Here is a 25,824-nt window from a genome sequence, read left to right as displayed (position 1 = left end):
ACTTTATAGCACTAAATTGTTTTCTTTACACTACAATTTTTGTAAGTCGCTCTGGATAAGAGCATCTGCTAAATGTCTAAAGCAGGGGTCTTCAACGTTTTTCAGGCCAAGGACCCCCTAGCTGAGAGAGAGATGAAGCAGGGACCCCCACTACATATTGTATAAACTTGTGTTGCAGATTAAACTTTTTCATAGATTTCATAGATAGCTGGATTCATGTTAATGTGTATTTTCAGATAGTTAACTCTTAAATCCTCAATATTTAGTCAACTTGACCATTGGCTCTGTACTTGGTCTGCTCTTTTTCCCTCTACCCCCGACTCTCCTAAAACAGCCGATCTACAAGCTCACAACGCCTCGCAGCGCGAGGCGTTGTGAGCTTGTAGATCTGCTGTTTTTGGCTAATGTTCCCCACCACACAAAGATTTGGCGGACCCCCTGTAGTAACTCTGAGGAACCCCCTAGGGGTCCCGGACCCCCTGTTGAAGACCCCTGGTCTAAAGTGTAAAATGTATATTGTTGCTTAGGATTGTGTTGGCTTCATACAGTAGTTCATGGTTGATATGATAGTAGCTATAAGACGTTGGGCTCTCGTCTCTCTCCCCAGGTACTGATCGCCACCAGCACACTAGCGTGGGGGGTCAATTTCCCTGCTCACCTGGTGATCGTCAAGGGAACGGAATACTACGATGGAAAAACCCGGCGCTACGTCGACTACCCCATCACGGGTAAAAAAGAAAAGAAAATAATAAAATCCAAATCCAAAAAAATGACATGCTTTATTAACCCATTTAGACCGGGAAAGTATCTGTGTCATTTTAGATTTCTTTGGCTATTCAAAAATAGCAGATCTACAAGCTTGAAGATCTGCTATTTTTGGAAAAATCTTGAAAATGTGTGCAAATCTTTGAATATATGTATTTTGAAAGACAAGAACATTTTTAACTCAAATCTTTGCTTCTGGGGGGTCTTCTAAATCCTAACAGTTTTTTTTAAATTTGGCCGTGGAACCCCATCTCAAAATATTTTGTTCCAGGGACCACCAGAAGTTGCAACAGAGTTAAAAATGTTCGCTTTAAAAATATGTATATTCAAAGATTTGCACAAATTTTCACTATTTTTCTAAAATAGCAGATCTACAAGCTCGAGTGCCGCGCTTTCAGCTTGTATATCTGCTATTTTTAAATAGCCCAAAGAAATCTAAAAATGACACAGATGCGTTCCCGCTCTTAATGGGTTATGTGATGTGACACATGAAATGATCTGTTGTGTCTTCATATAAAGTTCTGCTCTTATACAGGCCAAGCTGTCTGTACCTGTATCCCGGTGCTATAAATGTTCCATCATGCTATAGTGTGTGTGTGTGTGTGCTTGTTCTGAAGAAGCTTAAGCGGCCAGTTAATCTCCCCCCCCCCCCCCCCGTACCGGGCCTGTCTGTATTCCAGATGTTCTGCAGATGATGGGCCGCGCAGGCCGGCCCCAGTTCGACGACCAGGGCAAAGCGGTCATCCTGGTCCACGACATCAAAAAGGACTTCTACAAGAAGTTCCTCTACGAGCCTTTCCCCGTGGAGTCCAGGTGACTTGTGGTTATTTGGTGAACGATTCCCATTGTGTTTTTGGCAAAGAGGAGAAAGTGTAACATTTTCATCCTGATACAATAGGCTCTATGCACAGCAGCCATATTGGTAGGGAATTGGGCCTCTTCCTTACTTCCTTAACAGGTGTTACCAATGATACTAATTAAAGCTCTGTTCCATTCTGATTTCAAAGTGTGGTTCCAGGAACCCTCATGGTTCCTTGAGGGGGTTCCAAATGGCCCCTTACGGGTGTGTAACTCTGAGAGTGTACAAATGGAACCAAATGGACCCGTGAGGGTCCATTTGGTTCCATTTGTACACTCTCAGAGTTATGGGAGTCCTTGAAATTAAAACGTTTGAGAACCACTGTGCTACACTAAATGGAACAGAGCCTTCATTAGTATCATTGGTAACACCTGTGAAGGCCCAATTTCCTTCCAATATGGCTGCTGTGCATATAGCCTATTGTTTCAGAAATACAGTTTATTGTTTTTTTGTTGTATATAACAAGCGCGTAACTAACAAGTGTGTTATAATAATCGAGGCGCACTCCGTGTGCAGCCAGTCAATAAGCCGACAGTGTTTGTTTACAGTATATCGATTAGCTAGATCCAGTGTTGTCTGTGTATTTAACGGGGGTGTGTGTGTCTCTCCAGTCTCCTGAGCGTGCTGTCGGACCATCTGAACGCTGAGATCGCGGCGGGGACCGTCACCTCCAAGCAGGACGCCATGGACTACATCACCTGGACCTACTTCTTCAGACGCCTGGTGATGAACCCCAGGTCAGGAACTGTTGCAACACACAAGATGACATTTTTAGACCAGCTGTTATTACGGCTGTCACGATTACAAAAGTTGACGATTCATTTTCACTCAAATAATTGAGATTAACGATTTCATTGTGTGTTTGGCGTTGAACATTGGAACGTATGAATTTAAAAAATATTAATTTTTGCCTTTTAGGCTTCGTAATAAAAAATTGCACAGGGCAGATATGACAAATAATTCAATATACAAAGAAATTATTGACATATTTAATCATTTTATACATGTAAAAATTGCAGGAATAGCTGATCTACAAGCTTACAATGCGTCACGGGTAAGCTTGTAGAATTTTTCAACGATTATCTCCAAAAACTGCGAATAGATGATTATGTAATAACCGGGACAGGCCTAGCTGTTATCAACAACAACAAAAGTTTAGCTGAAGCTCAAACAGGCACGCACGTACACGCGCGCACCACACACACACACACACACACACACACACACACACACACACACACACACCCCCACACACACACACACACACACAGAGAGAGAGAGAGGAAAAAACACATACTACCACTAGCCCTGTCTCACGGCCTGCTTGGAACAGGCCAGTGTCTCTCTACAGTCAAACATCTGCTACGTGTAGACGGAGACCATTCCAGAACATTCCAGTGTGCTGGCATTTACACGGCTGTCAGCCCACATTTACCATTCAGGCCCTGACTGGGGCCTATCGGCTCCGCCGCACACAGCACAACAGCACTTATACACGTCCACCATAGTGCCTCCATTGTGGACCTACACGGGTGCCACTTAACCCATTAAGACCGGGAACGCATCCGTGTCATTTTTAGACATTTCTGTGGGCTATTCAAAAATAGCAGATCTACAAGCTCGTGTCGCGCTATGAGCTTGTAGATCTGCTATTTTTTGAAAAATCTCGAATTTTGTGCAAATCTTTGAATATATATATGTTTTCAAACAAACATCTTTAACTCAAATCTTTGCTTCTGGGGGTTCTACAAATGTCCTCTAAAACAGTTTTTTTTAAACTGATGTTGCTATAGTATCAGTGGTTCTCTAACCTTTTTCATGTCAAGGACCACCCAAAATAATATGTACTTGTCCGCAGACCCCCCCCCCCATCTCAAAATATGTTGTTCCAGGGACCCCCAGAAGCAAAGATTTGAGTTAAAAAATGTATATATATATTCAAAGATTTGCACACATTTTCACGATTGTTTTTCAAAAAATAGCAGATCTACAAGCTCATAGTGCGGCACTCGGTGCCGCACTATGAGCTTGTAGATCTGCTATTTTTTGAATAGCCCAAAGAAATCTCTAAAATGACACCGATGCGTTCCCGGCCTTAATGGGTTAACATAGGCTAAAATATGTGTTACTTTTTGCTCTCAGCTGTCTTGTTTTTTCGGCCCCCAATGAAATCCTTGACCAGGAGTTGTTTTTTTTGCCCGTCCATAATCTATAATCTCTATGAAATATGTGTGATCATCTCAGTATTGTTTTCTTTGTACAGACATGATCCAAGAACAATGTGACAGTTTGTACAAATATGTTGATGACTGAGGTCTTTAGTTGGACTTAGATATTTTTGGGGCTTTTCGTGCCTTTATTCAGATAGTACAGTAGAGACTGTGACAGGAAAATGGGGAGAGAAAGACAGGGAGTGACACGCAGCAAAGGCCGTTAGAGCTCGGGGAATTGAACTCGCGACTCGCTGTCAAGCTGCATTAGAGCCCTATATATGTGGTATGCGGCCTTAACCGCAAGGCCATCAGCAACCCCCCAAGTACAGTATGTTTTCTTTGTTAACCCGTTCAATCCGAGAACGCATCTCTGTCATTTTAGATTTCTTTGGGATGTTCAAAAATAGCAGATACACAAGCTCATAGCGCGGCACCGAGTGCCGCGCTATGAGCTTGTAGATCTGCTATTTTCGAAAAAACGTGAAAATGTTTCAAATGTTTTGTTCCAGGAACCACCAGAAGCAAAGATATGAGATATAAAAATGTTCGCTTTTAAAAATATATATATTCAAAGATTTGCACAAATTTTCATGCTTTTTTTCAGAAATAGCAGATCTGCAAGCTCATAGCATGGCACTGTATGAGCTTGTGTATCTGCTATTTTTGAATAGCCCAAAGAAATCTAAAATGACAGAGATGCGTTCTCGGATTGAACGGGTTAAGCTCATTTCATGCTGGTTGCAAACTCGACGCACTTCACTTTAAAATACAAAAACAGTTGCAAAAAAAAGCACCAAAGTAGCAGATATATGCTGTACAGTGACCACCCTAACTTCCCACCCACACAGAAAGCATTCTAAAGCCCACTCATCCACATTCACAGTCAGAGCAGTGCTCTAGAATTATACGCTGTTAAAAGAACAAAACAAGAACTGATCTTGTACTAATCAGAACTTTTCAATAAATTCCATTTGTACTTAATGGCGCAATTAATCTCCATTTTACATTCTACATAATGCACTGCAAATAACTGCCGCCGCCTACTCTTGCAGGTTCTTAATCTGTTTATTTGCATCTTTTTTTCTCCCCTCGTGCGTTTCCTTTTTAATGCTCTCGTCGTGTGTTGTTGTGATGGGTGAATGTGAAATGCATTGTAAAGCGCTTTGGAAGAAAGCGCTATATAAACGCAGTCCATTTTACCAGTCCATTTGTTGAGCTTTTTTACAAGGTAGACCGTTAGGAATCGTATTCAATCGGGAAATGTATTCAATTTCAGCTTTCACCACTCATGGTGAGTGGCTTGCTCGGGGACATCGTGACATGTACTATGCAGGCCCCCCCCCTAGCAGACCACTAAGCTACAGCCACAGCAGGAAGTGACACGCTGTGAGCTTGTATATCTGCTATTTTTGAGAAACCACTGTTCTAAATCCTAAGAGTTTTCTGAAAAACGTATGTTGCTATATAGCTCAAATCTAAAATGACATGGATGCTTTCCCGGTTTTAATTGGTTAAGTTAACCCTTTCAGACCGAGAAAGCATCCGTGTCATTTTAAGATTTCTTTGGGCTATTCAAAAATAGCAGATCTACAAGCTCATAGCGCGGCATCGAGTGCCGCACTATGAGCTCGTAGATATGCTATTTTTTTTAAAATCGTGAAAATGTGTGCAAATCTTTGAATATCTTTTTTTCTATAGCGCACATTTTTTACTCTGTTACAACTTCTGGGGGGTCCCTGGAACAAAATATTTTGAGATGGGGGTCCGTGGCCACAATTCATTTAAGTGCAGAGAGAACAAGGCAGCGCCTCAGAGAAACTAGGATATCAGGTATAAGCATCAAATCTTGCGTTTTCAGAGGTTATTTTCGGCGTGCGATACCTGCAACTAAAAGTATAAATCAGGCTGGAGATCTTATCGGGGACTGTGTAGACACTACACAGTCATGGGGGAACAACAAGAAGAAGAAGAAGCCACAGCTGGAAGGGAAATAAAAAGCCCTTATCACCAAATGATTCCCAGGTCCCGGCCGTCATTGGCTGAAACAGTGGCTAAAATGGGTTCCATGCACACACAGCTCTACTGGGCTTAAGAGTTACCACATGATGAGACTCAGCAGCACAAACACACACACAGCCAGGTTCTTCATTAGCTGCTAATGACACACATTTTGTGTGTGTGTGTGCGTTAGTATGTGTGCTAAAAAAAACACCCCAACATTTGAGAAAAGTCTCATTTAAGCAGGATGTAGATTTTGTGCAGGTCATGAAGACGTGGTTTAAACAAAAACGTAAATCAATGACGGAGATCAAAGAAAAGAGGCGGTAGCTTGAAGAAAAATAAAGACAAGACCGAGAGAGGAGACACAGAGAGGAGCTGACACAAAGGAATGAATACGGACGGCTCAGTTAAACAGGTGCTAGGATGCCTAACGAAGCTAATTTTACAGTTGTCTGCACAGCAGCGCATGTGAACCCGGGCACCAGTTCGACGAATGCTGCACGCCCTCGTCTTACATTAAAACATAAAACAATTTTCTCCATGATCGTCATACGAAATCATTCATTCCGCAGCTGGGACCGAGGGGGGGGGGGTCGGGGTGGAGGGTTTGGGGGTAAGAGAGACCAGAGCCGCCCTCCTCTTCCCCCATACACCCTCTCGCCCCCCCACCACCCCGCTTGAGGAGAAAGGCAGTGGAAGCAGCAGTTGAATCGGGCGACGGGCATATTTAATGTGCGTTTAATGTTAAGTGTGGCCGTCGTTATCATCACTCCACATGTCGACAGAGCCAAGCGCCGCTTTTATTTTCTTGGCGGCGAACGCGTTTATGACCGAACACATTTTTCCTCGGCTCGGCTCTTTGCTGTTTGCCGAGTGGGTTTTTTTCTCGCTGCTTACGGCTGCCGGGGGTCGGAGCTGTCTGATTAAGTCATGGCCATTAGCATCATCACCATTAAAGGGCTCCTGATGGCACTGAGACAGAGCCTGCAGACGTTTAGGAGACCCGTGGGACCTTGGCGTGTTTGTGTGTGTGTGCGTGTGTGTGTGTGTGTGGGTGTGTGTGAGAGCGAGAGACAGAACACGGTGTATGTGCGTTACTCTCGCTAGAAAAAGAGGTGTGATCTGTGGGTGTATGTACGGTATGTGTGGGTGGGTGTGAGAGAGAGCGACAGTGAATATCTGCGCATGTGTGTGGTTGTGTGTGCATTCAAGAGAGAAAAAAGAACAAGTGATCCATGTACAGTGTATGTGTGTATGTACATGCACCCAGGTCTGTGAGCACAGTGGGGGGGTGGCAGGATTTGATACAGACAGTAATTCATAGTGGGGGGGTTGAAGGACGCTGGGGGTGACAAGGTGACCATCTCCTGAAGAGCGCCTATAGGCTGTGGATACCATGGTCATAATATGAAACCGCTTTCCTGTCGGCATTGGGAAGCAGAGATGGTAGTTTATATGTATATTGTATACCAGTGATTCTCAACCCGTCCGCGATTCTCCATTCCAGAGCTATGGCCGTTTGAATGTGGCTTGTTTTTTGAAAAACACTATAAAACAGAAATCTGAGAAAAAAATACTTTTATAAATTCTTTAACATGAAAGGTGCCTAGAATTTTTGTGTTGTGATTTCTGGGTGCACTCTTCTTCGGTGGTACTTGGATCATTCACATCGCCCCCAACCCCCCCACCAAAAAAGGTCGTCATAAGTCGACCTTGGCAGTGTGGGCGCTTAGATGACATCTCCCCAGAAGTCGTTCTTGGTTAAGTGACTATTTAGCGTGTTTGTTGTCCAGGGTTCATGCTTACCGTGCTTATACTCTGATCTCGCACTTGTACGTTGCTCCGGATAAGGGCTTCCGACAAGTGCCTCAATTGTAATTGCACATCAAAATAGCAGATCTACAAGCTCTCAATGTGGCGTGTGGCGCAACGCTTTGTGAGCTTGTAAATCAGCTATTGTTGATGCTCAACACAATGTGCAAACCAAAAATAAATCAGTACTGTTTCAAAGCTTGTAACTTGCATCAAGCTTTGACACATAGATTAATAAGGCGACCAAACACAGCTATGATACTTTCATTATAAATCATAAATAGACGGATCGCTGGGGCACTCTGCATATTGAGGCGTGGGAAATCTAAATAAAAATCTTTGTGAAACGTGTTTACTGCGCTTTCCCTACTGCACGCATTTAAATCTAGTGGAGATGAGTTATCATGCTCAGAGCAGCGTTGACCCGTGTTAATGTCAAGCAAATTAACGAGTCATGACTCAGAACCGTGTGGGGATATGAGTCTGTCAATAAGCAGTAAAGAAAACATACATATATCATCAGACCGCCCATTAACTCTAAAAGTCTGAGTTACCAGCCCACATATTTTAAATGTGGAGAGTTAGCTCTTTTATGGGCTTATAAAGTCAGAGTTGATTCGGTTTTCTTTTTCTTTTAAGTTTTTCCCCCCCAGTTTGAAATAGCATCTGAATAGTGGAACAGACCAGCCCAATAACAGTGTTGTGTTTCTATGCTGTTTAAAAGGTTTTAGCGAATAGGATTTGTTGGTTGCGGTTTGTAAAACACATTATTCAAAGTTGGCCCCTCCTCCCCAGCTCAACTGCACCAATAGCACACGCCTACTACCCAAAGGCTGGCAGCCAGAAACATCCCGGACAAAGTGAAATAAGAATAAATATACAGGCAGAGGGAAGGGTCTGCCCAAGCCCCCAGAACCGCGGCAGAACAGTGAAGCTGCCGTCGCCTGGTGGTCAAAAATGGGATTGTAATACTTCCGCATTTGAGCACCAAAATGTGGTGCTCAAATGCGGTGGGAAACTTGATTGAAAAGCTGGGGCGGGGCATTCCGTACTCTAGATATAACTCTATGGGTCTGCCACACACTTCTAGTGGCCAAATAAGAATATACAGGTAAAGGGAAGGGTCTGCCACATACTTCTAGTGGTTATTTTTTAGTTTATACTGTACATTGATTGAGGAAGGAAAGTCTGTTCTACCATCTGGATGTGCTGTTGCACTAATGTGAATGGTATACCATATGTCCATCAAAATACCCCCATCGAAATATCTTGTTCCAGGGACCCCCAGAAGCAAAGATTTGAGTTAAAAATGTTCGCTTTAAAAATATACATATTCAAAGATTTTCACACATTTTCACGATTTTTCAAAAATAGCAGATCTACAAGCTCGTAGCGCGGCACTCGGTGCCGCGCTACGAGCTTGTATATCTGCTATTTCTGAATAGCCCAAAGTGTAAAATAATGCTTTTTAGCTCAAATCTAAAAATGACACAGTTCCAGGTCTTAATGGGTTAAACATGTTTCTCAAAGTAATAAAAAAATCCAAAAAAGTGTAGGCATAAGGGTTAAGGCGTGCAAGATAGGGCCCTATATGTGGCATGCGCCTCAACCACTAGGCCAACAGCGGCCCCAACCCTGGCCGTATCTTTAATATTTTCAATACTGTTGTTCCGTTGTCTACAGTTACTACGAGCTGGAAGACGTCAGCCACGAGTCTATCAACAAGTTCCTGTCCACCCTGGTGGAGAAGAGCCTGAGGGACCTGGAGTGTTCCTACTGCATGGTGATACAAGAGGTACATGTGTTTTGTGTCTCTGTGTGTCTACGACCGTTATTGTGGGAAGTAGGCCTGTCAAAATCATCGCCTAATCCTAATTATTTGATGCAATGACTACACGTAGTCTCGCCTGTACACCAGTGTTGATATCGTCGACTAAAACTATGACGAAAAATGTTCGGCGACTACCTTTTTTCACTGATGAAAACTACATAAAAACAAATAAAAACTAGACTAAAATGTTAGGTTGGGACGTGTGGAGAAGAGATCCTGCAGAACTAAAACACAAGTAATTTTATGTTTGGCTGTGCTCGGGTGTTACGCTCTGAAAATAGCAGATCTACAAGCTCACAAGTTGTGAGCTTGTAGATCGGCTATTTTCAGCTTGCAACCAAGTGTAAAATCAGCCGTTACGACGCCATCAAGGCACCGCCAAAGTACATTTTAGTCGACTAAATTAACTGTAGATTTAGTCGACTATAATCTTATGATATTTAGTCGACTAAAGCTAGACTAAACTAAGACATTGCAGATGACTAAAATATGACTAAAACGAAATGGAATTTGATTCAAAAGACTATGACTAAAACGAAATAAAAATGTGATGTCAAAATCAACCCTGCTGTACACCAAGCGAGACTACCTGTACACCAGCCCACGCAAACTCACCTTTTCTGCCCCCTTGTTTCCCGTCCAGGACGAGCGCTCCATCGAGCCTCTGACGTACGGCCGCATCTCCTCCTACTACTACCTGAAGCACCAGACCATACGCATGTTCAAGGAGCGGCTGAGGGCCGAGCTGCCCCTCCACGACATCCTCTCCGTTCTCACGGTGGGTTTTCAGTTCAACCATAGGGGAGGACATCAGGGAATCGGTTTCATTTGCCATGCAACCACAACCTCCAACGGCGGTGGTTCCCAAAACAATGGGTCGCAGACCCAGTTTTATGGTGCGAGAGTATGTTTTTCCTACAAATCGTTTTGTAACGATTTTCAGGAAAAGCTATTCTAAAGGATTTCATGAATGAAAATCCATTAAAAAGAAAACATAAATGTAAAAAAGAAAAAGAAAAAATCTAATAGTGAAAACAGCCGATCTACTGTACAAGCTCACAACAGGTCGTGATGCGACACGTTGTGAGCTTGTAGATTGGCTATTTTCATTATTAAAGTGTCACAGCAATGCAGCAAGTGTATTTGTCATTTGTCTCCAAACGGGCCAACTTCATTTGTAATATCGCTGTCTGTACCACCTACATACATCTGAATTCTGAGCATTTATATTGACGTTTTCTCCTCACACACACACACACACACACACACACACACACACACACACACACACACACACACACACAGACACACACACACACACACACATTCCCTCCACTCAAATTAGCACCCCTTTATCCCTGCCTCATTAAGTCTGCCGGTTTGTCATCATTAAGCCGTCTCTTCCCCCCCGGTCTGAGGCCAGCCCTAGTGGTCCCCTCGCTGGCCCCTGATTGGTGCCATCAATACGAGACAGGGTGGTTTCACACCTCTCTGTGGAGGTCACTGGCATCACATCTGCGTTAAGTAAAGCCTCCAAAGTGATGGTGGCAGCTAGTGGGAGGGGGGGGGGGGGGTCAAAGGTCGCAGGAGAAATGGTTGAAAACGGCGTGGAGAATATGGACAAATGAAGACGAGGCTCCTCTCTCTCTCTCTCTCTCTCTCTCTCTCTCTCTCTCTCTCTCTCTCTCTCTGCAACAGAAAACCAAGCATCGTTTACAACGTGCATGTTTGCATTGGGATTGTGCTTACATCTGTCGTAGTGTTATTTTGAGGGTTAACTTTGTCAACATTGTTGTTTTCTGATGTGGCTGTTTTGAGCGGCAACTGCAGATAAACTCTACAGCAAAAAGAAATATTTATATTAAGACAATTATTCATTAATAATTCATAATTACTGTTTCTGATTCAGCCATTTTAACCCATTAAGACCGGGAAAGCATCTTTGTCATTTTAGATTTCTTTGGCTATTAAAAAATTTCAGATATACAAGCTCATGACCTTGTAGATCTGCTATTTAGGAACATTTTGGAAAATCTTTGAATACAAAGCGAACATTTGTAACTCAAATCTTTGCTTCTGGGGGGTCCCTGGAACTAAATATTTTGAGATGGGGGTCCGCGGCCAAATACATATCATTTGAGGGGTCCTTGACATGAAAAGGTTTGAGCACCACTGATACAGAAACATACGTTTTTCAGAAATCTTACGAGGGTATTTTGTAAAATCGTCCTTAGTACTTAATCGGTTAAGCTTGTGATGTTTTTCACTGCAGCGTAGAAGAAGGCATTATTTCAGCCTGTGCATGGTGCGGTGGTTCAAGCACAGCTTGAGTCATTACGACACAAGTGTGTGAGTTAACTGGACTTTAAAACCGACACTCAGGATGGCGCTGCGTAGGTAGCGCTATACACGGCTTCGCTCTATCTTCCGCGAGTGTGTGTGTGCTGCCCACTAACACACTCGTAAACGGACAAAAGCATGTCCCTTGCAGTGTGGCAGCACAATAGGCCAGTCACCCCTGTCTACGCCCCCCCCTCTGCTGCTTTTACAAAGCGCCGGCATGCTCTCCTCTATTGGCCCTAATTGCTGCTGTGTGTGTGTCCGCTAATGAGCTCCGCCCCCCCCGACTCACTTTCTTTTCTCTCTTAACCCATTAAAGACCTGAGGACCCCCCGATTGTACAAAATGTCTTCTAAACCCTAACAGTTTTCTGAAAAACGTGTATGTTGTTACATCAGTGGTTCTCAAACGTTTTCACGCCAAGGACCTCCAAAATTATATGTATTTGGCTGCGGACCCCCATCTCAAAATATGTTGTTCCAGGGACCCCCCCCCCCCGCCCCCCCAGAAGCAAAGATTTGAGTTGAAAATGTTTGCTTTAAAAAAAAATATATATATTCAAAAATGTGCACAAATTTTCACATTTTTTTCAAAAATAGAAGATCTACAAGCTTGGCCACTCGGTGCCACGCCATGAGCTTATAGATCTGTTATTTTTGAATAGCCAAAGTATAAAATAATGGTTTGAGTGTTTTAAAAAAGTGTTTTAAAAGTGTTTTAAAGAGTAAAGCACAAGTGCTTTACAGAGAAAGTACAAATAATGTAAAAATAAAGCAACAAAAGAAAAGCAAAAGCATAAAACAACATTAAAATAATAGCAAAAAAAAGGTAGCATGTTGGTGCAGCGTGTCAGCAAAGACTGTGTGCAACAGCTGCAGCATGACATGCAAAGAGATAATACTGGGTTTCAAAGAAACAAAAGAACAAGAGAAAAACGAGACAAGATAAAAGGTAGATATACGGCTGAAAAAGTACAGGAAAGACCTACACATGCACATATGGGAACTAGCATTACTAGCTATTTTCGGTGCGTGACACCATTGCAGTGGTCGGAAAAGTACTCTAAAATGTTTTACTTGAGTAAAAGTATCAATACTGCAATGTAGGAATACTCTGTAACAAGTAAAAGTCCGGAATTCAAAAATGTACTTGAGTAAAAGTACAAAAGTACTGGTATCAAAATGTACATAAAGTACCGAAAGTAGAAAGTACTCATTATGCAGAATGTCCCGTTTCACACGTTTTCAAATGTATTCAAATCTTTTGAAAATAGCAGATAGCAAAATAGCATTTTGAGCTTGTAGATCTGCTATTTTCAAATGCCCAAAATGTATATAGGACTGAAGTGGGCAATGTATGATTTGTAATAATAATCGAAATCTACAAAGTAACTAGTAACTAAAGTTTTCAAATAATTGTAGTGGAGTAAAAGTACAATATGTGCCTCTGAGATGCAGTGGAGTACAAGTAAAAGTACTGACAATTGGAAATAGACCGGTGGGATTTCTGAAATATGTGATTGTTAGAGGCATTTGGGGGTAAAAGTCGGGAACCAGGCCATTTTACATAATTCAAGGGTGCTGAATCAGAAAAACACGGTTCCCAAGCAAAATTCTTAGTGCTTAACCTCCTAATTTGCATATCAAAATGGCTGCCGATTTTGAAGTATTTCTTAAACAACTCTATAACAAAGCAAGCAAATCTGACAAATAAAGTGTATATATTTATGTTCTGAGGGTCATACAATGTGTGGAAGATATTTGTAATGTAATAAATGTAAATAAATATGCAAATGAGAGGCCACCATTACATAAAATGATGTACCGTAGTACTCAAACGGTGCAAAAGGTGCATCCCCCTTATTTTGTTCCTAATTATCTGTATTTTTGCCATCCTTAGGACATCTAAAATACATACTTTTTCCCCATGCTAAATGTTTAGTTTTTGACCTTCTAATCTGCATATTTGAATGGCTGCCAAATTGGCAAATTCGCACCTTTATCTTCAATAACTCTGTGGCCAGGCAAGCAAAATTGACAAATGAAGTGTCTATATACATTTTCTACAATGTGAGTAAAGAATTTGTAAGTAATATAATATGATAATATAATATAATATAATAATCAGCCTACTCCGAAATATGCAAAATTGCGGCCCCCATAACAGATAACGGTTTAGTACTCTAAAGATACTGTATTGGCCATTGTTGAACGAAAGTCTAGACACTAGACCACATTCATACAAGGAGGTTGATCATCACTCCGTTGCTGACATGCACACATGGCTGTGCATCGTAACCCAGATTTCCGGCATTTGCAACGACGTGTTGTGCATTGCTTATGGCATGCACATGAAATCATTTCTATAGGCTATACTAGCATGGAACAGGTTGGACTAGGCTAGAGTAGGTTGTACTAGACTCTAATACTCTCTATTAGGCTTTACTAGTCCCTTGTCAGCCCTGTAGATACTCAGACCATAGGGACTAACCACTGTGTACACAGGCCATAGCTTGTGTGTGCACGAGCAATAGTTTTGCATGAACCTTTGTAGACCATAGTACAGATCTGCCTTGTACAGCCTAATATAGCCTAGTACAGCCTAGCAAAGCCTACTAGAGATTAAAAAATCACACCCTGTGTGAAGGTAGCGGCGCCTTTGATACATTTTGTCATTGATATGTGTTTATAATGTGTTTATAGCCATGTGTCGCGTGAAGCTTGACCAATCACTTTGTTGACGCACCTGACCAATCAGAACGTTGACGCACACGGACAAAGTCAGGTATAGAGCGGCTAGAGCCGCTAAAAAGCCTATTAGAGACCAGTAGAGTCTAGTACTGTACAGCCTAGTACATCCAAGACTAGTCCAGCCTTTTGGGAGAACAGACTAGGGGAGGGTGGTATAGGCTATACTAGCATGGAACAGGCCGGACTAGGCTAGACTAGGTTGTAATAGGCTGTACTAGACTCTAATAGGCTCTATTAGGCTGTACTAGGCTCTTGTCCGCCCTGTAGATCCTCAACCCATAGGGACTAACCACTGTGTACACGGGCAATAGCTTGTGTGTGCACAAGAAATAGTTTTGCATGAACATATGTAGGCCAAAGTAAAGTACTGCCTTCTATAGCCTAATAGAGCCCAGTAAAGCCTAGCAACGGCTGCTAGAGCTGAAAGCAGACCATTAGAGCCCAGCAGAGACTAGTACAGTAAAACCTAGTACACCCAGGTCTAGCCTAGTCCAGCCTGGTGGGAGAACATAATAGGGGAGGGGGTACCAGGCTATGCTAGGACTGATAAGGCTGGACTAGGATAGATGAGGCTGTACTAGGCTGTACTAGACTCTAATAGGCTATATTAGGCTGTACTATGCTCTTGTCAGCCCTGTAGATCCTCAACCCATAGGGACTAACCACTGTGTACACGGGCAATAGCTTGTGTGTGCACGAGCAATAGTTTTGCATGAACCTTTGTAGACCATAGTACAGATCTGCCTTGCACAGCCTAATAGAGCCTAGTACAGCCTAGCACAGCCTACTAGAACTTAAAACAGCCTATTATAGACCAGTAGAGTCTAGTATAGTACAACCTACAGTAGTACACCCATGACTAGTCCAGCCTTTTGGGAGAACAGAATAGGGGAGGGGGTACAAGGCTATGCTAGGACTGATACAGAACAGAAGAGATTACCTATTTGGGATGTATTCTTGACAAACACCTGTCAGGTGAAAGCATGGCAACAAAGGTATTCAAAGGAGTAAACCAGAGAACCAGATTTATGGGCAGTGTTTCCTCCTTTGTCAACCCTCAGGCACTCAGGACCCTCTCGGGGGCCCTGATTCAGCCCCTTTTTGACTATGCTAGCTCCTCTTGGTACTCCAACACCTCAGTGTCACTGAAGACTAAGCTTCAAACCTCCCAAAACAAACTGATTCGACTACTTCTCGGACTGGGGCCCATGACCCACCTCTCTCCCACTCACTTTGCCAGCCTAGGCTGGCTCAGGGTGGAAGACAGGGTTATACAACTAAAAATGGGACTGGTCTTCAAAATTGTAAATGCAGATCTGCCCGAAATGCCCCCTATACCCGCATATCTGTATAAGTACCTCGAAAAAGTTAGTGACACCCACAGTCACAAAACTAGAGGGAGCGTAAACAATAATCTGGTAACACCCACCCATAAAACAAACATGGGCAAATTCTCCTTCTATAGCACTGCCACCAAGGAATGGAATAGTCTAACCCCATCCCTCAAAAAATGCAGTTCGCTGGGCTCATTCAAAACAGCCCTAAAAACTCATCTTTCTGGAGGCCTAAAGAGGAGCTAGTACCAGTTTCCCTGTAGACAGACGACCCCCCCCCCTCCCCCTTTTCTTGTACATACTTTTTATTTTATTTTCTAATGTTTTTTTTTTTGTATATATATTTTTTTGTACATAATGGTATTTCTTTCCCCCTCTGTATTCTTATGTTGATTATTGAACTGTTTGGTTGCTACTATATATGTCTATGAAATTAATTCAAGGACCCCAATGGAAACAAGCCCGCAAGGACTTTTTTGGCCGGACCTTTTAGACAAAAGTATTATAAATGTAACTGTGTTGTTTTACATTCTTTTTGCCTAATAAAAATTTCAATCAAAATCAATCAATCAATAAGGCTGGACTAGGATAGATTAGGATGTACTAGACTATACTAGGCTCTATTAGGCTGTGCTAGGCTCTTGTCAGCCCTGTAGATACTCAGACCATTGGGACTAACCACTGTGAACACGGGCAATAGCTTGTGTGTGCACGATCAATAGTTTTGCATGAACCTTTGTAGACCATAGTACAGATCTGCCTTGTACAGCCTAATATAGCATTGTACAGACCAGCACAGCCTACTGGAATTTAAAACAGTCTATTAGAGACCAGTAGAGACTACAACATCAAAGCCTAGTACACCCAGGTCTAGCCTAGTCCAGCCTTTTGATGGAACAGACTAGGGGACGGCGATATAGGCTATACTAGCATGGAACAGACTGGACTAGTTAAGACTAGGTTGTACTAGGCTCTATTAGGTTGAACTAGGCTGTGCTAGTCCCTTGTCAGCCCTGTAGATACTCAGACCATTGGGATTAACCACTGTGTACACGGGCAATAGTTTGTGTGTGCACCACCAATAGTTTTGCATGAACATGTGTAGGCCAAAGTAAAGTACTGCCTTCTATAGCCTAATGTTGCCAAGTACAGCCTAGCAAAGCCTGCTAGAGCTGAAAACAGACTATTAGAGCCCAGCAGAGTCTAGTACAGTAAAGCCTAGTACACCCAGGTCTAGCCTAGTCCCAGGACTAGGCAGTAATAGGCTGGACTAGGCTGTACTAGGCAGGGCCCATCGGGGGTGGGGGGGGGGGACACAAGCCTGTATGGCAATCAACTGAAAAGTTAGGCTACATAGCTTAAACAATTTCAGCCTTTCCCTGTTGGCCGTCTAAGCGCATCTAGGAAGTTTCATAGGTTTTCGATGCTGGGAATTGGAGTTATGGCTGTTTAAAGCCCAGCCAATAGGAACACAGAGGGGCGGGGCTTAATACATTTCAGCTAGTCCCTGTTGGCCGTCTAAGTGTACCTATAGCCATCCCCATCCCACTCTATATAGTTGTGTTGAAAGTAGTTTGTGTTCAGTTATCAGTACCAGTTCTGTGGCTCTAACTCATTCTGGGGGTGAGTTATACATGGGGGCAATTTATTTTTTGGTCATCAAGGGCCAAATGTACCAGGATTTTTCCATGATCTAAATATGTATTTTAGATGTCTTAAGGATGGTAAAAATACAGATAAGTAGAAATAAAATAAAATAAGGGGGATGCGGATGAATCACTTTAAGTATGAAACCGTTTTCTGTAATAGTGGCCTCTAATTTGCATATTTATTTACATTATTTACATTTATTTACATATATTACATTATAAATACCTTCCACACATTGTCTGACCCTCAGAATATAAATATATACACTTTATTTGTCAGATTTGATTGCTTTGTTATAGAGTTATTTAAGAAATACTTCAAAATCGGCAGCCATTTTGATATGCAAATTAGGAGGTTAAGCACTAAGAATTTTGCTTGGGAACCGTGTTTTTCTGATTCAGCACCCTTGAATTATGTAAAATGGCCTTGTTCCCAACTTTTACCCCCAAATGCCTCTAACCTCCTTATAGAAGGCTTTTTTTCTGAAATCCCTCCTGTCTAAAATACTCCAGTAAAGTAAAACAATACCTCAACATTGTACTTAAGTACAGTACTTAGTTACTTTACACCGCTGTACGCCATGAGTATAAATCGGGCATTGGTTCCACGCCACTACTTCTTTGTCTCCCTTTGCTGTTATTCATCTGTTCATCCCTTCCCTTCTCCAGCCCTCTCTGATGTGTGTTCTTATCTATATCTCCATCTCTCTCTGTCTCTCTGTCTCTCTCTGTCTCTCTTTCTCTCTCTTCTCTCCTTCCTTCCGTCTCCTCCAGAACTCCTTTCTTTCTCCCGTCTCTCCGTCGTCTCATGTCTGCAAATGTCACTATGATGACTGGATGCCGGGGGAGGGGGGTGTGTGGGGGGTGTGGAGGTCTCTTATGATCTCCGTCTTAAAGATCTATAGTCTTTATCTCCCTCACATCCGTATGCAGACACGCAATACAGGCGCTGGCAGATCAATCATTCAAGAGATGATTTCTATTCCACCGCGACCCCCCTCTACCCCCCCGCCCACCCCACCAACAACCACCACCGCCCTCCACTGCTATTACACCCCCGGTTTGGGCCCTTTTTTCAATCCAAGGCGCCTTTGAAATGCTGCCTTGAGGCCCCGGTGATCGATGGAGCCTTAACCCGTTCAATCCGGGGAGGAACGCATCTGTGTCACTTTAAGATTTGTTTGGGCTATTCAAAAAATATCAGATCTACAAGCTCATAGCGCGGCACCGAGTGCCGCGCTATGAGCTTGTAGATCTGATATTTTTTTTATCGTGGGAAAAAAATATATATATATATATATATATATATATATATATTAAACATTTTTAACTCAAATCTTTGCTTCTGGGGATTCTAGAAATGACTTCTAAATAGTTTATTGAAACAAACGTATATTGCTATAATCAGTGGTTCTCAAACTTTGTTTCATGTGAAGGACCACCCAAAATTATGTGTATTTGGCCGCGGACCCTAACCCTAACCCTAACCCCTATCTGAAAATATGTTGTTTCAGGGACCCCCCCCAGAAGCAAAGATTTGAATTAAAGACGTTCGCTTTGAAAAAGTACCTAATATGTACTTTTTGAATATATAATATTCAAAGATTTGCACAAATGTTCAACAGTAGCAGATCTACGAGTGCCGCGCTACGAGCTTGTATATCTGCTATTTTTAAATAGCCAAAATATAAAGACCCGAATCTAAAATGCGTTCATACATTATAACACGGATGCGTTCCTGGATTGAATGGGTTAACAGTCTGGGGCGATGGGGAAGCCGGTGACAAATGCCTCCACCAGAGCCTGTTGATGGGACTACATTAGCGGAAGTTGAACTGGAGTGAATTAGAGGAGAGAGGGGGGGGGGGCTCCATGCGTGTCTGCGCATCTCTCTCCATCCAAACAGGCCCACAAACAAGAACAACACACAACCTCAGCACAAACCCAGGAGATTGATGGAGCGTTCGTTGTCATGACCTAAACGCAACATCTCTCGCCAGGACTTTTCGGCGTTCCGCTTCCAAAGTGAACCACTTCAAAGAAGGAATCGGGGGCAGGCCCGATAGCCGAATGGTTTAAAAAAAATATGGACAGGGTCATGCCATTGGTTTCTACTGACCGTAAATGAAGCCTGTTTTTGCAGTGATTTCAAATCCGGCATCTTTCTATATCCGGTTGACATCCGGTCCGAAATGCGGCCCGGAAAATAATGCTATTGGCTGAAACCGCAGCGAGGGCGGCTCTTCACTCGGTAGAACCAGTAGATACCCCTAGGAACGCACTCTACTTTATCATTCATTTAAAAATAAATGGGACCATCATTTACCAAAACGCAGATCATGGTGATGGAAGGAAAACTTTAAACTAACTATTAAGGTAATAAAATCAAGTGTAAAGTTCGGCCAAAAGCCCATCCGCTTGAATAGAGCCTAATTGCTTCTGCAACCAGCGGGGGTGAAACAGTGAGACTACAGGCCATTTTTTACAGACTACGGGTCTGTAAACTCTTGAGAGCTTATGGTGGTCCTTGAAATTAAAAAAGTTTGAGAGCCACAGATATGGTGATTGTACGGCAGATTGTGAAGTCCACATAACCAGCTCTGACGGTGTGATAAAAAAAAAACGGTTCCCAAATGTGATGGAATCGATTCCCGTTCCTCAATGTCGGATCCGGTTCCTGCGAAACCGGTTCCTCCGGGTTCCGGATCCCAAACCCTAGTTAGGACACGTACGCTGAATTTCTTTCCCCTATTCTCTCTCTCTCTCTCTCTCTCTCTCTCTCTCTCTCTCTCTCTCTCTCTCTCTGTCTCTCTCCATTTCCTTTCTCTCTCCACTGTCAGTGTCTGTAAAGGCTAAAGAAAAATACCCAAAACATATCTTAAAGAGAAAGAAAAAAAGTACTGTGTGGAATCAATCTGTGTGTTATCTGCTGCCTGTTTTATAAGCAGGTGTGCACATTTCCTCAGGTCAGCCGGCTCAGGGGGAGAAACGTATCCTCCCACGGTGTGTTTTGGTGGAGGAAAGAGAGAGAGAGAGAGAGAGAGAGAGGGCCTGTCATCCATGCAGGGAAGAGCAGCCGGCCCGGGAGGGGAAACACAGCTGTTTTAACCCATTAAAACCGGGAACGCATCTGCGTAACCACTTGAACTATTATTTTATACTTTTGCTATTCAAAAATAGCAGATCTACAAGCTCTGTAGATGTTTGAATATATATATATTTTAAAGCAAATATTTTTAAATCAAATCTTTGCTTCTGGGGGTCGTCGGCCCCCATATATTCGGATGGGGGCCGGCGGCCAAAACAATTTTTGGTTGGTCCTTGACATGAAGAAGTTTGAGAACCACTGATTATAGCAACTTCATTTTTTTCAAAAAAAACTGTCAGGATTTAGTAGACATGTGTAGACCCCCCAGAAGCAAAGATTTGAGTCACAAATGTTCGCTTTAAAAGAAAAGCATTTATATATTCAAAGATTTGCACAAATCTTCATGATTTTTTGAAATATTTCAGATCTACAGCTATGTGCTTGTATATCTGCTATTTTTTGAATAGTCAAAGTATAAGATAATGGGCAAAGTGGTTCAAATCTAAAATGACTGTTGCTTTCCCGGTCTTAATGGGTTAACAGAGATTGCTTAAAGGAGAAAAAAAAGAAAAGAAACGTTCGACCACAGCAGGTTTCTGACTTCCTGCTTGACTTTTGATCTCTCAACGTTCTTCTCTCCTTTTCTCTCCTCTCCCCCTCTCCTCCCCCTCCTCTCCCCCTCTCCTCCCCCTCTCCTCTCCCCCTCTCCTCCCTCAGGACGCGGAGGAGTACGCGGAGCTGCCCGTCAGGCACAACGAGGACCAGCTGAACAGCCAGCTGGCCCAGCAGCTCCCCCTGCCTGTGAACCCCCACTCCTACGACAGCCCCCACACCAAGGCCCACCTGCTGCTGCAGGCCCACTTCGGCCGCGGCCCGCTGCCCTGCACCGACTACACCACCGACACCAAGACCGTGCTGGACAACGCCATCCGCGTCTGCCAGGTGGGGTTTCGTTCGTTCCGGTTGGTCGGTCCGTAGTGTTGATTTTGACAGCAAATTTTGATAATCTTTTGAATAAAATGTCATTTAGTTCAGTGGTTCTCAAACTCTTTCGTGCCAAGGACCCCCAAATAGACATTTATTAGCCCGCGGACCCCCATTTGAAAAGATAAGCCAGGGACCCCCATAATAGAAGATTGTTACGTCTCTCTAGCAGTGATTTTCAACCATTTTAATTTCAAAGACCCCCAGTTTGACATGCATTAGGGCTACAGACCCCCATTTAATGGCATGTATGTCTCTGGGACCCCAATTCATATTGTAAAATCAATGTTAATTTAACTCTGAGAGTGTACAAATGGAACCAAATGGACCCGTTAGGGTCCATTTGGTTCCATTTGTACACTCTCAGAGTTACAGACCCATAAGGGTCCATTTGGTCCCTGTCCATCATTTAGCTGGGGACCCCCTGGAACCCCCTCAAGTACCCCTGGGGGTCCCCGGACCCCACTTTGAGAACCAATGATTTAGTTCATATTTTAGTCATTTGAAATGTTTTAGTTTTTGTCTAGTTTCAGTCCACTAAATATAAGATTATAGTCGACTAAATCTATAGTTGATTTAGTCGACTATAATGTACGTTGGCGGTGCCTTGATGGCGTCGTAATGGCTGATTTTACACTTGGTTGCAATTGCCGATCTACAAGCTTGTAGATCTGCTATTTTCAGAGCGCACCACCCACACGCAACCAACCATAAAATGACTTGTCTTTTAGTTCTACTGGATCTCTTCTCCACTAGTCCCTGTCTAACATTTTAGTCGTTTTTATTTGTTGACTAAATTGTCAATATATTTAGTCTTAGTTTGAGTCATCATAGCGTACTTTTTATTTCGTTTTTATTTCGTTTTCGTCAGTGAAAAAAGGTAGTCGACGAACATTTTTCGTAGAAATCAACACTGTCGGTCGGTCAGTAAGGTTCGGTTTTAGAGAGAGGCTGCTAAAGCGGGCAATGGCTGGCGTGACGTTGTGATTTTTTTTTTTGATCCACAGCAACAGTATCACAAAACATTACACACTGTAATCCAACATTCCTGTCTGAACGAAAAGGCATAGGCTGTAGTCAAAGCTTATTTATGCCTATCCTTTATACATGTCGGTTTAAGTTAGTTACATCACTTGCAAAGTTCGTAGTGAATGACCACTCAAAAATATTCTGCATGTTCGATATTCTGATCGAACACTCAAAAATATTCAATATTTACATTCAAGACTTCATACTTATACACACAATCACACACAAATATACACCTGAATGTGTGTATATACACATTCAGAAAGATATTGTCTGTCGGTTGGAAACCTCATATATATCCAAAAAACGGTTACTTTTCAGGTTTCAAAAACAGCAAAAGTAGCAGATCTAAAATGCTCAAAACGCGTCGCTTCGCGCCGTGTTTCGAGCTTGCGGATCTGCTACAAAAACACAAAAAGTTAGAATATGGAGATAGCAGGTTTCTGCCCCCCCGACAGCAACGATATGTGATGAGAGGGTTCAGATTACACAGCCGCGGCCTGGGGGAAATCACCCTCGGTAGTAAATCACACAAAATGCACTTGCTCTCCTCCTGGGAAAGTCGGCGAGCCGCCACTACCACCACCGCCACCGCAACCACCGCCGCGGCACAAACCTGGCTCTTTGTTATCCTCCTTAACCCATTGAGACCTGAAGCCGATACCTACATGTCTCCTAAATCCCAACAGTTTTCTGAAAAACGTATGTTTCTATATCAGTGGTTCTCAATCTTTTTCATGTCAAGGACCCCCAAAATGATATGTATTTGGCCGCGGACCCCCATCAAAATATTTTGTTCCAGGGACCCCCAGAAGCAAAGATTTGAGTTAAAAATGTTCGCTTTAAAAATATATATATTTCAAAGATTTGCACACATTTTCACGATTTTTCAAAAATAGCAGATCTACAAGCTCGTAGCGCGGCACTCGGTGCCGCGCTATGAGCTTGTATATCTGCTATTTTTGAATAGCCCAAAGTGTAAAATAACGCTTTTTAGCTCAAATCTAAAATTGACACAGTTCCAGGTCTTAATGGGTTAACAGCAGCCCCGTCTGTCTGTACATCACATTGAGGCTCTGTCTGTGCTCCCTGGAAGCCGAGCTTCTGAATGCATTTCCAGGTGTCACGCGGTATCACTGTCATTCCCAAAACGGAAAGGAAAACAACGCTATCATGCGTTACCCCCAGAGCTATAGGGAGGAGACAAGAGAGACATAGCGATGCTTCACGTTCTGCATACAAATCGATTAGCACCGAGACTATAATAAGATGTATAGCCGGTGAGAGAGATGAAATATGTAGGGAAAAGTCAAAATAAACAATATGAGATGGCGTTTTCCAAAATGTACTTTCTTTCGGATTAAACCGTTTTCTGCATTTGCCTTTACTTTAAGCCATTCAATCCGGGAACGTATCTCTGTCATTTTAGATTTCTTTGGCTATTCAAAAACAGCAGATATACTGTACGCACCAAGTGTTTTTTTTTTTTTTTAAAGCAAACATTTGTAACTCAAATCTTTGCTTCTGGGGGTCCCTGGAACAAAATATCTTACAAATGTTCGCTTTAAAAAATATATATTCCAAGATTTGCAAACATTTTCACGATGAACAAAAGATACGTTCCCAAATGTTAATGGGTTAAGCACTTTAACCCTCGCGTCCCGATTTTGGCCATGTCAAAACCTTTTCGAAAATAAGGCGGTTAACTTCATATATATTCTTCTATAGAATACGCTCAGGACACACAATGATTAATCACTTTGAACCCTACATACGTCATACTAATACATATGACGTACTACATACATATTCTGTGGCAAATATTCTGCAACAATAGATCTACAGTACAAGCTCACAAAGCATCACAGCCTGACGTGGTGTGAGCTTGTAGATCTGCTATTTTTTGCAAAGAGAATTGGTGTAGATGGGGAAAAAAGGAGCTGACCTAGTATAGAGCCAAGGGGCGTAGCCAGAACGCTAGCCGAGGCTGGGCGTATGCGCGCGAAAATGTGCGATTATTAGCGGTTTTTGATACTTTTTTTCGCGGGTTTGTGACGGATTTTGGGTACCTACATATACACTGTTATCAAAATGGCTAAATATGACATAAAAAAAGTCATATTTGGGGGTGGACATGGGGTGGGCAGAAAAACCAAATGGGTGGGCCCAGGCCTACCTATGCCCACCCGTGGCTACGCCCCTGATAGAGCCTGGTCAACTAAGAACATAGTTGACATTAAGTGGTTAATTCCCATTTCACACTTTACACAAAATCCTCTCAGTTGGCCACTATTTTATTTTTTACTGCAGTTTTCTTTTTTTCCAATTGGTTCTTTATGTTGAAGTCATGCATCATAAAGTGGTGTATTTCCTCTGATGCCTGCTGACTAAGCACACAGCCTGTAAATCTGTGTAGAGACGGAGCACCTCCGAGACCTGAGGGAGAGCAGTCACTCACACACCCCACAACAACAGCAACGCCACAAACTCATGCCTGATTTATACCAGTTTGCACATCGTGTCATGCACCATAAATGGTGATCTACAAGCTCACAACGCTGCTAATCTGCTATTTTACGGTGTGCGACACCGGTTAGACAACTAGGTATAAGCAGTGGTGGAAAAAGTACTCAAAGTAGAAGTATCAATACTTGCAATGTAGTCAAAGTAAAAAGTCCGGAATTCAAAATGTACTTGAGTAAAGGTTTTGGTATCAAAATGTGCTTAAAGTGCCAAAAGTAGAAAGTAGTCATTATGCAGAATATCCCGTTTCACAAGTTTTTCAAATGTCTAAAAAATCTTTGGAAAATAGCAGATCTGCAAGCTCACAATGCGTCGCATCGTGACGCATTGTGAGCTTGTAGATCGGCTATTTTCAAATGGCCGAAATGTATATAGGACTGAAGTGGTTAACTCTTTCACTGCCACGGCATTAATTCATTATTTACCGTCCCCTTGCCAGCAAAAACAGCGATTTTACTGTACCTTTGAAGTTGAACAAAAGACCGCACGGCATTAATTCACAGAAAAAAAAACACACAAAATGTTAAAATATGGAGATAAGAAGTTTCTCCCCGACATTAACCCTTATCCTCTTCGTGCCAGTTGGGGCATATATAAGGCCACAATCGTATACACTACTGAACCCTGTGTGGTGCGTTTGCCTGTG

The 25,824-nt window shown here is 42.7% G+C and overlaps 1 protein-coding gene across 1 annotated transcript in view; it reads left to right on the top strand.

Moving 5' to 3' along the window:
* Positions 1-25,824, top strand: part of ascc3 (activating signal cointegrator 1 complex subunit 3) — a 293,488-nt gene that overhangs the window by 249,842 nt on the left and 17,822 nt on the right. Inside the window, exons 34-39 of the mRNA XM_084052068.1 lie at positions 608-728; positions 1,446-1,578; positions 2,236-2,361; positions 9,334-9,445; positions 10,125-10,259; positions 21,360-21,584. Coding sequence (XP_083908194.1) covers positions 608-728; positions 1,446-1,578; positions 2,236-2,361; positions 9,334-9,445; positions 10,125-10,259; positions 21,360-21,584 — 852 coding nt within the window. The remainder of the gene's footprint in view (positions 1-607; positions 729-1,445; positions 1,579-2,235; positions 2,362-9,333; positions 9,446-10,124; positions 10,260-21,359; positions 21,585-25,824) is intronic.

This window comes from Gymnoscopelus microlampas, assembly GCF_963454915.1.
Source record: "Gymnoscopelus microlampas genome assembly, chromosome: 3".
Taxonomy (NCBI): Eukaryota; Metazoa; Chordata; class Actinopteri; order Myctophiformes; family Myctophidae; genus Gymnoscopelus; species Gymnoscopelus microlampas.
This window is presented reverse-complemented; position numbering and strand designations above follow the sequence as displayed.